This window comes from Taeniopygia guttata, chromosome 2, assembly GCF_048771995.1.
Source record: "Taeniopygia guttata chromosome 2, bTaeGut7.mat, whole genome shotgun sequence".
In the NCBI taxonomy this organism is placed as follows: domain Eukaryota; kingdom Metazoa; phylum Chordata; class Aves; order Passeriformes; family Estrildidae; genus Taeniopygia; species Taeniopygia guttata.
Genome location: NC_133026.1, coordinates 133,738,843 through 133,753,036, shown reverse-complemented (window position 1 = coordinate 133,753,036; position 14,194 = coordinate 133,738,843). Strand labels below are relative to the sequence as shown.

Below are 14,194 nucleotides of genomic sequence, written 5' to 3'. Positions count from 1 at the left end.
AAATTTATGTCAGTGGAAAAATATTTAAATTCTTCAAAATAGAATTGTAAAATCTGATATTTTATCTCTATTAACTTGCTGATGATCACATCAGGACCTCAATATTTATTTGTTGTGAAAACTTAATACTGGAAGTGTATATAAATACTTGATTTTTGATATTAAAATCAATTACCCACCCTCATTCCTACAGTAGGTCAGTGCCAAATCTCTCTTCACTCAGTTTTGTGAAACTAGCGTTTTTCACTCACACCAAAGATATTGCAGAGAATATCAGCATATATAAACCAACTAACAGCACTGTTGGTGTCACCCAAACGGCTTGTTAGTCAAACATTTCTTTGTATGCATACCATTGCTCAGATGGAAACACCAAATGCACATTAGGATGTCTGTGTGGAAAAAATAAATCAATTAAAGAAATATGGACACTAGAAGTATTAAACAATGCCAGCAACTTAATCTCTTTGTACAGTTAGTGAAAGACTTCTTTAATTCTCCTCTGAGTGAATAGCTAGTTACTCACAAAATTGCTGTCTCAAGCAGAAACTCTTAAGGAACTATATAGCAGCTGGATAATTAAGTGTCTTTATCTCTTTGTAAATGGGCCATAAGGCATTCTATTGCAGCTCACTAATGAGGACCATTTTATGGTATTCTTAAGTGATTCTTTCAAATGCACAGTGATTTGAAGTATTATTGTTCTTGCCAGTCACTAAGGCTGGATTTATTGGGAAACAAACTTGATAACTGTAGATAATTTATTAGGTATTAAATAATTATGCCCTGGAGAGGGTGAAAGCTCTCTACATTAATGTCGTTTTCCAAGACCGAGTTAATTCCTGCAGCCCTACAGGAGGGAAATTCTTCTGTAAATGATTTATTTAATAAGTAGTTGGATAGCTTGAGCACTCTCACTATGCAATTGTTTGCCTTTCTTACTGCAGGCTCTTAGAGGCTGTGTGGGAGGGCAAAGTAATGTTCTATTAGCTGCTAAAACATTTCTCTAAATGTTAACCTGAGACATATAATTGACTACACCTTTTCTGTTTCTTCCCTATGTTAAAAGTATTGATCTCAAATTCTTCTATGTGATGAACCTTAGTGCTCCTAATAAATCTGGTACTGGACTAATGCCTAGGCTGGTAGAATCATTGTAGCCCTGCTAATTGCATTTCAGCATGGCCTGGTAGTTGCTCTGGATTGTACTTAAGCAAGGTTCACACACCTCTTTGGGCCTCCCACATTCAGTGAGGATGGTACATGTGGCCATCAAGATCTAGAGTTTGAGAGCAAAGGGACTATTTTTGCTGTTGTCATTTTTCCTTGGAAACAAAATCTTTCCACTTCTCCATTAAGTCCAGGGACTGTAGGGTCACGTAGGGGTGAATCAAGATCATTGAGCTGCTGCAGCAGAATGAACAACTAGTATAACCAACAAAGAAACAAAACAACAAAACAACCAAGCAACCAAACAAAATCCCTAACCTTGCCTCCCCCTTTTGCCCCTACAACAAATCCAAACACTTTCTGCAAGATCTTCTATTATCTGATTCATTCTGTGGCTATGGAACCAGTCCACAGCCAACAGTTGTAGCCAGACTAGCACTGCTCCTATAAGCAACATTCTGTGATTGCACCAAAACTGGTTCAAGTTTGGGGTTAGAACTAAGTGCTCCCTTAGACATTCAAACTGTGCATGTGTATTATACACATGCTTATACTGTCACAGAGTCTGAATATTTTAAGGAAGGCCAGCATTTTCTATTGTCATCATTCAGTAAATGAATGTACCTAAGGAAGAAATTCTAGAGTTTTATTTTCTTTCACATTCTAAAACACACATATAAATTGAAGGTAAGCTCCCAGGGAGACCTTGAGTGAAAGATGCAGGAGGTGTTACTCACTAGTTGATGGCCCAAATGGAAATATTATTTTTAAAATTGTTACAAAGGAATAGACAGGAAGTCAGAAGAAAAAATATGCCACATAATCCATGGTGTGTTCAAATACTGCATAAATTATTGGAACCCACATTGCACAAAAAAAAAAAAAAATCTACAAAGACAGATGACTGAGCATGTGAAATACCATTAATTAAACTATGACAGATACTTTAGGTGGTGCAAAAGATGATAGAAGGAGATTGCAGTAGAAATTGTAGGTGGCTTGTAGCATGCGGGTGCAGACTTACTGACACTTTCAGCTAAGACTTCAGTGTCACCAGCTGGAACACTCTTATTAAAAGTTGAGAAAGGGAAATTGTCCTTCCTACAGTATGTCTGTGGAGTTCCTTGGTATGGGACGCTGAATGATGAAAATTAACGTGGCTTCAAAAATGTTAACTGGAGAAATAAATGGTAGAGAATTCTTTCAAAACCTATTAAAGATGCAGATATCACATCTGGTGGAGGAAGAATTTATACTGTAAATTCCTAAATATGCTTTCCTGCACTTATGCTGCTCTCCAGTCCTCTGCTTTGACCATCTGTTCATATTGAAGACTTTTTTCAGGCCAGTTGTTAGCCAAGCTCTTGCAAAATCTTAGTGCCCTTCTGAGGAGAAAAGTCCTAAAATAAAATAAAAATAAAATAAGTAATAATGAGAGTATAAGAATTAAAAACCCAAAGATGGTGGCTGAATGTAGTGAGGAAGCCCCATGACTTCTAGGGTCCTGGTGCTGGAGATGGGACACTGGAGAGGCTGGAGCAGCAAAGTAACTTGGGATATGTAGTCTTATAACTTCATTTGGGAAAAATGGAGGCCTTGACAAAGCAGTTTTATACGTTAGAATCTGCAAATTTATAATCTATTAACTTGATAATGGAGCAATAGTTCCCAGAACAGAAATATTTTATTCCAGTATGTAAAATGAAATTTCCAAGTTGCCCATGGCCTGCTCTTTTTGTAGGATTCAGAGCAATGTCACAAAGCAATATTAGCTTTAAAAGCATTTTGACGAATGCATATTTTGTTGAAAGGAAAATGTCTGTCCAAACTCCAGTCCTAAACTTCCTTTCCCCTCCCTAGTAAACAAACATGAGTACACAAGCATGCACAATGATGTATCCAAGACTGCTGGACTCCAAGACATATAGAAGCAGCTTTCATACGAATATCCTCCCATTTTGTTTTGGTTTTTTAAGATTTTCAGACTTCATGGAGATAAAGATAAAACATAGAATTAATGAAGTAGGAAAAAATGTTGACATTGGAGAAAGTTTTGAATCATGTGGCAATGGTATGTCTTTATAACAATTAGAATTAGGTAGTAACTATGTATAAATTCACATTTAAAACTTTTAGTTGACTAGCTAGATACATTAAAAGCTAATAAGCTCCTGATATTTTATCAAGAATAAATACCTGTAATATGTATTTATTACATACATCTCAATGGATTTTAATTTTCTAGTTATTGTTTTGCATTGGTTATATTAAGTGACAGTGGTAATAAACAGTTACATGTTTCTAGTAAAAGAAACATGTTTTGTGGAAGAAAAACAGAGAGTGTGTAATATGTACTTGGATGAAAATATGCTTTCAAGTCCATTTTAAGAGGGACTCAAGTGTGCTCTTGCATCACCGTCATTTCAGTTTGTAGGCATCACTGTAGTTATCTGGAGAGCATATCTGAATTGCAATCAGCCTTCAGGTTTGTTCTTTTTCTTATGGTTTGTGTAACATTTGCTGCACAATGGTTTTGTCACAGGGTTGTCTTATTGCAGGAAATATCAGGTATCACAGCTATTAGGTTGCAGTTTAATATTTGTTCTCAAGTGGAAGTTGGTATACACAAGATGAGGACACTGAAACAGCAGATTATACTTCTGGCTGTAAGTCAGCAAAAACTGTAAGACTTTGCATATTTTTCCTCCTCAAAACAAAACAAAAAAATCTTCACCTTATTCTGTCAGATTTGTTTGTGGTTGCTGCTGCTGAGTTGGGGAACATATATCCATGTGTGGGCAGTGTTCCAGGCCTCCTCACTGGGTAACAGTTTGAGTAACATCCTTTGGATAACATTAACTGTTCTGGATTTGATTCCTCATGAGCCAGGCATTATTTGCCATTATAACTGAAATTTTGTTGGTGCACAGCAGCTGCACCCAAATGGCTGGGAAAGAGGTCAGAGACACAGGGTCACCTAGAGAAATGCAGGATTCCCCACAGTATGTCTGGAAAAATGACTAGATCAAGGCAAGATTTATATTCAGTCAGGATCTAGACAGAAACCATCATTTGGCAGTCCTTGTATGACCCTATCTTGGAATGTAGCAGCTTTAGGTAAAAACAATCAATTTACAACCTTCTCCTTTTTGATTTTTTTGGAGTTGCTCAACAGGGGACATAATTTTAACCTCAGATGCTTTTGATAGCACATCTAAAATTTAGGTCAATTATATATGCCAATAAGATATGGAGAAAGACTTTTTCTCTGCATATCTGTCCAAATAAGTCACTATCATGCAGAAAAATGAGCAGCTGTTTTTCATTTGTTGTCAGTATCACTAAAGGACATAAGAATCTAGTGATTAATTCACTCTCAACTGATTTCACAAACATAGCGGTTCAGATCTCAGGTAATTTAGGAAGTATGATTGTGATTTATTGATTCAGTCAACATAATGAACTGCATTTTAACATTCGTTATTGCTTATAGACAAGCTGTGCTATTCACCAGGTATCTGATGGAGACCTGAAAAGCAGTGAGACAATTTTCTCAAAAACAACCAGAAATCTCAGTTTAAAAAAATCAAGTAGATTATTTTAATTTTTTTCCTAGTTGAGATGAAATTAGATAATTTTCATACAGCTAGGACAAACAGATATTGTATGCTTTCCATTTCATATTCCTAGAGGAGAATACTAGATTAGTAAATATTTCAGAAGCTACTTATTCTTAGTAATCAGTTGGTATTTATTTAAACCTTGGCAAAAAAAGAAAACATTCTCCATTTTTGATAGCTATTAGGAAATAAATTAATTAACTATTGATTTAATTTTACAACTGATAGCAGAAAAGTAGTCTCACTCTATACTGGGCACACATAACTATCAATCAGTTAAATTTCCCTGACTACTGATCTGGGAAAAAGCCCTGTATACCTGAGCTCTCTCACTTGCAAGCACAGGTCAATAAATAAAACTGGAGGGGCTGCAGCCTCAGGGGCTGACCCTGGCTGAGGGTTGATATCCTGGGAGCAGGTGCAGCAGAACCCTGCTCAGCCCTGGTGCTGCACAGCCCGTGGGTTAACAGAGACCTCACTGATTTGGGTTCCTGTTCATCCACAGGGCCTGGGCACTTATGGATGGCATTTCATGTACTGGCTGGGCTCCAGTCATCATCCAGGGTGCTGAGGGAAAGGAACAGCTGAAGGACTGATAACTGAAAGAAATAATTCCCATCAAGTAGGGGAAAACAGATAGCTCAAGGAGAAAGTTACTGGGCTAAAAATTACCCAGAAGACTTTTGGAAGTGCAGTGAAAAAGTTGTTATTGGTTCCCCTTCTGTTCAGAGAAACAGGGCTCTCCACACAGGCACCATTGCTTTAAAGGAGCATGACCAGTTTATTCATCCAGAGAAGGCAATCAAAAAAAATTCTCCAGTTCCAAATCTTGGCTAAGCATTCCAGTTTAAAAAAGGATAATATTATTTTGCTTGACAGAGACTTATCTTTTTCTTTAGGTACATAAAACTCTGTCATAAGCATTGTATATGAAAATAGCTAAACTAACATTAGAAGTTTGTGTAAAGTCAATATCTTGAAGCTGACTAAGGAATTTAGTGGTTTCATATTTGGTTTTAGAGCTAATTTACTTGAACTTACTTACTTGTAAAAAAAAATACTTACACATCTACCATATGTGAGCCAATACATCATTCAGGGACTTGATGTATAAAGGATTCAAGGTCTATGTAATGCTGTAGAAAAAAATAGTCTAGAGTTATAGTACGTAGTTTGGAAACTGTATGGAATATTAAGTTCGAAAAGTAGCTTGGAAACTGTATGGAATATTAAGTAAGAAAAACAATAGCAAACTTTAGAGAAAACATATTTTATGCTAAAAGCACATTACCAGTAACATTCCCGAGTATTAATTTTCTGTCAAGTTTGGGCTGTTCTTGCAAATTACAGTATGATGTATTAAGGAAACCTAAACTTTGGCTAGTCATGCTTAATATACTGTGTTGCAATGTAATAGTATAGGCCCTTGTGAAGGATCTTTTCTTCCAGTGGGAGCACCAACTCCTGAGAGAAGGGTGATAGGCACCCAAGGAAAGCCATCTTCTCCTGGTTACAGTGGAATAAAACCCTTGGTGCAGAAAACTCTAAACGTATATTGGATTGCTTGGCTTTTAGGAAATTGCACATTTGTTCTCGGTGTGATCTCAGCTACTTGAGCTGTCTGAATCTAAGAGGAAAGATGGCCATATCTATAACATTTATCTGTCTTTTTCAACTTCATCTCTCTCATAAACATCCCTTTTATTGTCTTTCTTTTCATTTTTAAGTATAAGATAATTTATTTCCAAGGACGATTTCTAGAGATCAATCTCTTTAGAAAATTACCAAAGCTGTTTGATCTGATATTAAAATCTTACCTTGCTTAAAATTTTAATGGTATAAACTTTAGAACATACTAATGATTTCTTTTGTCTAGGTTTCAGTTATATGGGACCCAAATTCAAATTTCCTTTATTGAGTCTTAATAGTTATTTCCAAGTGGTTTTCAATGTGTGCATAACACTCATGTAAAAGGTAAGATAATGCTGCATATAGCTAATAAAATATAAGTATTTTAAGTCTGAAGGAAATGAGCAGTGCCTCTGCAACACTAAATAATTTTGATGCAGGAGAGACTGCTGTCTCCAGTTGGAACAGCATTAGAGTAATTCAGGCCAGAAAGAATGGATCTATTCTAAAGCCCTCTGAAATCAATGAGAGGCTTTGCTTTAACTCCTCTAGGCTTTGGCTCCAGCCCCAAGTAATTATTCAGGTTGGACTTTGGCCACAGATACTAACACCATCTGCTCACAGAAAGTACCATGAAGTCTTTAATTAACACAAGTCACGAGGGCCTCAGTTCTATGTCTTATCTAAAAAATGTCACTTTTGAGAGAGTGCACAATTGATGTGCACCTTGCTAAGGACCTCACTCCCTGCCATCTCACAGGAAAGTGTGTAATCTACAGCACTGCCAGTACTAGATTTTCCAAATATAGCTAAGTTTCAAAGCCATCGATTTCCTAATCGAATTTCATATGCAAATATATAAATTAGGTTTTATTTTTGTTGATGGTGTTGAATAAAAATAATAAACATGAAGCAAATACGTGGAAGGGGAGAAGTGATTTTTCTTCTTAAAATAAAAATTTAAAATAATAATAGAAAAGTCATAAAAGAGAAAGAATAATATGATTTTTATGCTAAATGCCTACTTAGAGAGCAATATAGTCATACAATAAGGATTAGATTTCTAACTCTTTTTCTATTTTCACCTTTTCATGGAATGCCTGAGGTAAAATGTTTAGACTTTTTTTACCTCAATTTCCCCATCTGTGAAATGGTATTAATACCAAGTGCTCTAGAAGGAATTTGCCATCCTAAAATACTGCTTGGAGGTGTTCAAAGGGAAGATAGTACTTCCAGCTGCATGCCCTTGTCATTATTCATACCACCTATGCCCCGTGTAGTCCCACATGCTGCACAAGGCCATTGCTTTGTTGCACATCAGCGTCAGATTTGCAGCGGAGGCCATTTCACTCAGAGTGAATACGATGTAGTTCCTTTTGTATCTATAACTCACACTTTCAAGCCAAAAATGAAAAAGAAGTGTCTTTCACCAGAGGATGAGTGTGTCTGGAAGACTTAAGTACTGTATCCTTATGTAGGGATTAATGAAGTGCTGGCCTGAACCCTGCACATCACTACAGGACATGTTTAACTTTAGGAATCCGAGTAGACAGATGGATTTCCATGGGAATACTGATGTGCTTAAAATATGTGTTGTTGGAATAAAATCATATCCTTCACTATTGTGTGGGGTCATGCTACTTTTGTTTGTGAAAGTGAAGAGCACTCTCAGATGTTACTCCTTCTACAGGGAATTTCCTGGTTGTTCAAGACTGGGATTCTCAACATTTTGCACTCGTAATTTCTCAGCCCAGACTCATATATATATGGTCTGTCTCTAACATACAGGATCAAGATCTGCACTGGTGTTATAAAATTAACTGTTTCCCTGTGTTGAGCAAAAATGAATTCTATAAATCTTGCCTCTAGACACCTGACCTCAGTAGCACTGCTCTTTCTTTTTTATTGTATTTATCAACTTTTATGAATGTAGTTATGAAAATAATTAAATTATTCTCTACAAAAAAAAAAAAATTTAAGCAAGCAGCTGTACTGCTCCAAGCTGCTGTGCTGCTCAAAACTTCTTACTTCATGAACAGCACAAACTCTCTCCTTCCATCATTGCTGTCTTAGGTGAACATCTGTGTCAGATCACAACACTGAACACATTTTCCACCTTCATGTGCCATCTCTGGGGCATTCTTTGGCAACCTCCCAGGGACAGCTTTAGTCAGAGGCAACACCTGCAGGGTACAGAGTTTTGCACTCAGAAGGAACATGCTGTGATACCTCTCAGCACACAGGATGGTCTGTTTAGCTATTTGTATCATGACTTCTTCTGATGCCTACTTCTACCATCTGTCCAAAAGCTTCGTACTAGTTCTTTACTAGAATTTGCCAAGTGCATGAACTGTGTAAGAAACAGTACAATTATTACTGTGCATTTTTAGAAGGGATGCAGTGTGTAACAGTGGACTTCCTAGATACAGAAATGCTTAAGACTGTTGTTGTAACTAATATTATCATGTCTTTTGTTTTGCAGTTTTACTAAAGAATGCAAAAAAGGAAGAAGAAAAGCCATTCAGAGACTGTGCAGATGTATACCAATCTGGTGTTAACAAAAGTGGGGTCTACACTATTTATATTAACAATGTGTCAGATCCTAAAAAGGTAATGACTGGATTTATTTTCTTGTTTGTTAATTCATATTAACAACGTTAATACGAATTATTAATAACATTAATTCATATTGCTCTTAACTGAAAGGATTGTTTTGAACTTTTATTGAAGTTATCATTCCACAAAATATTGTACTGGTATAAAAAGCTTGTCTACTATTTAGTATTGTACTTTAAAAAGTACAATAGACTGAAAAAAATTATTAACTGTATTATTCCAGACATTCTTCTTTCCCGCTGACAGAAAATCCTTCCTAAGTTCCAACGTACGCTCAATAGTTGATTCACTTCCTCCAACTTGGCAAGCTCAGTTGAATCAGACTATGGCTGCAAATAAATCTGCAATAAAATTTAGAAGTGAATTTGTAAAGTGTGATAATGAGGAAGCTGATCTTGGAGATTATCTGGTAGCATGAGGAAAGAAATAGCATAATGAATAGTTTTTAAAGATAAGGATTTTTAAAAATTCAATTTCTCTTGTAGGGGAGAGGGAAAAGCAGTTTTGGCTGTAAAGAACACAACATGCTGAGTGCCAGCACTGCTTGAAATTATGAAGCGTTTATAATCCCATCCTTCTCAAAAAAGAGTCTTGGGAGGGGGGGTCTTTTATGCAAATGAAACATTAGTTTGTATAAGAGATTATTTTTTTGCAAGGCTTTTGTTGCTAAGGTACCTGAGTCAGGAGCTAAGGTTAGGAACATGAGAGAATGATCTAAACCCAGCTTGGCTGTAGAGGAATGTTGTCTGTCCATCTGACAGGGAAGTGCTGGGAACAGCCACCAAGACTAAGGGCTGATTACCTGGGAAATACAGTGGTGGCCATAAAGTGGGCTAGGCAGGAGGGAGGGAACCGCTTCTGTCAAGTGAATTTATTCCTACTGCAGTAAAATAGTGACCCTGCAAACATAAAAAGACTGTAAAAAAATGTTACCAATATTACTGTTTATAGTAATATTATGATCATATTAAGATATGCTAACCTTTTTCCTAAGTGGAGTTTGGTATTACAAAAGGCCTTTAGAAGCCTGTAAACATCAAGATGTTGCAGTTTAGAAAGGAATTAGAGTTCATTAATCCATGAGTAGAATTGAGGTGGGAGAGCTTTATGGGCTAAGATCAACATAATTCTGGTAAATGTGAATGGGAAAATAATTAACATGACATAAAATGCAGATATCCCTGAAAGCATTACTGAGCAGGACAAGAATATTAAAAGAAATTCTGTAGATGCTGTTGCACTCAAAAAGAGATGTAACACCTATGTCCAAATCGCATATACCAAATGGCAGTAGCTTTCTTAGCCTTACTGAAGCTCATAAACCATAATCAGAAGCTGGACTGCAATTAAAAACAATGGTTACCTGGAAACACTCATGCTTCTGGTATACTTACCTCAAACCCACTTCACTAGAGGTATAAGGACAGCGACACAATGAAGCCATCCTGTGTTTCCACTATATCCCTGATCACAGACACTGCCATCAATCAACGCAGGTATCACAACTCAGCTCATGCCATTGCATTAAGTTGTCCTGGAGTGCTCCTGTTCTAGCAAGAAAAGGCCGGAGTGTTTGTTTCTGTGTGTTGAGGGCATTTCTGATACACCCATTTCTGTCTTGCCCCAGCAGTAACGCAGTAAGAGCTGACCCCAGGCATGTCCATGTTAGTCAAGTGAGGAGTGTGATTGCTTTAACAGGTGTTTTTTCAGACATTAGGGTCATTTAAACAAGCTGTAAGGTAGTGCTGTGCAGAGAGCTGAACTAACTCCAGCTGAGATAGCTTCAAAATCACATCAATGCAGCACTGTGCCAGCACTAATTAGCCCAGAGGTAGCACCATGCAGACACAGTCAGATTGCTCTCATATCCTGATAGGTACTCCATGGAGACAGACTTCCTTGTTTAAAGCCAGCTTTTTTAATCTGGATTACCACAATGCAGTGCAGAGTTCTGGCATGTCTTAGGAGCCCTAATATATTATTTTCTACTGTATTACTCATAGTCACAGTCAACTATCTCATTCATAACAACTTTATACATCAGGCTACAAAATATACCTTCATTTAATTTTATATTTTTGAAGGGATACTTACTAGAATCCTGATATTCAATGGAAAATACATTTGTCATATATACAAATGTGACTCACTGTTCTGGTGTTTTGGTGTTTATTCATAAAAAAATTATCCTTCATTCCATTTACGTACCTCATTTTTATATTCTCACACATGCTTTAGACTGAAATTTTTGTCTCTTTTCCTAGCTTCAACAATTCATTAATGTAGTTCAATAGCCTTCAAGCCCTTGATCAAAATTAGTGCTTCGTATCTGTTTAAAAGGGTCTTAATAATATTCCATATTTTTATATAGAAAGAGAAAAATAATTAAACTATTAAGCTAATTAATTGTCTTACTCTGACGTGTATATGTGCAGTGCCTGATAATGTGGACAATGATTACTCTGAAGAAAAGGCAAGAAGCATCCTCTCAGTCCCCAGCAAAGTCAGGGTGAACTACAGGGGAAGCAAGGCTTCTGATGAGCAAGGGAGCAGTGAAAGTAAGGTTGTGCCCATTTTGGAGTTGAAAGAACCAAGTCACCTTAGGGTAGGCCAGGTGTGATTGGTCTGACTGCAAGCAGGACCTCTGCATGTCCCCTTGGATCAATGGATTGACTTTCCCACTGCCTCCCCCAATGCCCCCACAAACGTGGCTGTTACCAACCTCTGGGTGCTCTGAAAATGTAATGTTATCCACCCCTGTTGCTGGGCTCCCTGTGTCTGTGGTTCTGCAAAAACTTTTGCTATGGCTGTGGTCCTCAGTCCTCCTGCTTTACATTCTTCTTGTGGGCTTCCCACTAAATTGGTACTGATTCGCTCTCTGAGCACATCTGGTGGAATTTTAACCCATTAAATGTAGGCTATCCCTCTGTACTGTGCAAACTGTCCTCCAACATGGTGATCATCAGACTGTTTCTGCACAGCACAGACGCATTCCCTGAATCTCAAAGGTCTGGTCTTAAGCTTGTTTCTCCATGCCAGTGAGGTAGATTTGTGGGGTGTTAGTGTGTATGCACTTAAAATTCAATTTATAGAAATTTCACATCCTCCATTTACTTTAAAATTGAGCTTATCTCCATAAAGCTAAAATAAGGAGAAATAATCCTATATTTGCCTTTTAGGAGCTTGAGAATTTTTACCCATGCATTTAAGGAAGAGCAAGAGTGCAATAATTTGGATGGTCTTTTATTCTAAGTCAGGCTATTTTATTAATTATAAAATCAGAAACTATAATGCATACAAATTCAGTCCCTTTTTTTCATCCTTTTCTTTTCTAATAGAGGGTTGAGTGTCAGAACACATTAAGTGGTGTTAAATGGCTGAGTGCCTTGATCTTTTCTGGGGCAGACAAGAATAAAGCTATGCCCAGCAACATCTACAATCACTGTGGAACTCCTGTTGATATGGGCAGGTGTTTGTGTCTATCACTGTGGAAAGTGCCATAAAATGATGGCAAGTGAAAAATGTGCTGCTGGCAAATCTCTTTTTCCCTACACAATTTTCTCTTTCAATTTGATATATTATTCAGAAAACTTCCGTCTTTTTATAGGTATTTCATGATATTGTAGTATTAAAATCCCAAAATTTGCATGCTTCTTTAAAATGAGTAATCTTAATACAGTCAAGGATTTACTGCTTTAAAATTGGCAGTGTATTCATGGGAGCTTGAAATGACTTATAAGGAAAGTAAATCCATCTTTTAGAAATTCTCACCATAAATCAGACTAAAGATATTAAATCCTGTAGATAAATGTTTTGACTCACAGTGGCTTCCCTAAAGAAGGAATAGGGCCAAAATATCTGTCTAGAAAATTGTGGGTTTTCTTGTGGTTACCCTGAATCAAGTTCATGTTTGTCCTGGTATTCTATTTCCTTCCTGCACTTTCACAGGGACTTCACTTGGCATGCCTGGTGCAAATTAAAACAAAAACACTTGCATATTGTTACTATGACAGTTCTTATGAGTAAGAGAAATTTAGAATGGCTTTTCCTGAGGGTAGAATATGGTCTTCTACTCAACTGCAGAACAGATTTTTATTTAGCTGTGTTGGATAGTAACGTCCAATTTGTCAAAGCAATATAAAGCTTTAAATTGCCAGCCAGTGCTTAATGGACTGACTCTTGCTGATGTGAGTGCCAAAAGCTAAACCTCTTCAACACTCTCACATACTGAGTTTTTACTTAAAAGGAAGAATACAGCTTTTAAAAGTGCAGACAAATGAAATTTAAGATAGATGCAGTGTCAGTATGAAATGGATGAGTACAGGGGAATAGAATCAGGAAAATTTGCTTGAATCAGTAGCCCTTAGAGATTTAGATCTTAAAATCAAGTATCCTACAAAACTAGAAACAAAAATTGTTTGTCACATACCAAGAAAAGCAAATGCACAAGCAGTAGTTTAATTTTTTCATAGTTTATCGTCTGAATTTTTGGAAGGATAATGAAAAGGAGTGAAGAGAATAAAAGTTAATATCCATTTTTATTATTCTATGGATTATTTATGATTGGTAACAGATTTCAGTTTACAAAATATTCTAATATCAAGGGTCAAAAAAATTGTCAAATTGTTTCATTATCATTTACACACAAAATCTTTAGTATCTAGGTTAAAATTTCCTTAGTGCAGTGGTGACAGGGTATGATGTTACATATTGAGTATAGATCTTAACTTCTTACCTTGTATCACAGATCTCATCTCTTGAGCCTGTTTCTACCTACATTCTCTGTCATATAAGGCAGCTTGCTCTGAAGTCACCTGTCCCATTTTTGGACACTGTCTGGAACACTGTAGGTAATATTAAACTTCAAAGGAAAACAGAATAACCTCATCTGTGCTACATTTCAGATTCCTAGGATGATTGTTTTCTGCATGAATGGTCTCTCTCTGAGACCAAATGACACCCTACTAAAAGCTACATGAATCATTATTATCACTGGAAGAATTACTCTTGTCTATTAAGAGGAAGGGCGTGGTTTCAGGGGCACTGCAAAGGAAATAGGAAAAACGAGCATGGAGGAATGTGAAGGGGAAAGCTGAAGAAGCAGAAGGGGATGATTGGGAGATATTCCTGGTAATGTGCTGAAAGGAGACATTACTGGG

General features: G+C 36.8%; 1 protein-coding gene across 2 annotated transcripts in view; it reads left to right on the top strand.

Moving 5' to 3' along the window:
- ANGPT1 (angiopoietin 1) overlaps positions 1–14,194 on the top strand; it is a 154,067-nt gene that overhangs the window by 86,707 nt on the left and 53,166 nt on the right. For both annotated transcript variants that reach the window (XM_002199107.7, XM_072924934.1), the window contains exon 5: positions 8,902–9,029. In XM_002199107.7, the coding sequence (XP_002199143.6) occupies positions 8,902–9,029 (128 nt within the window). The remainder of the gene's footprint in view (positions 1–8,901; positions 9,030–14,194) is intronic.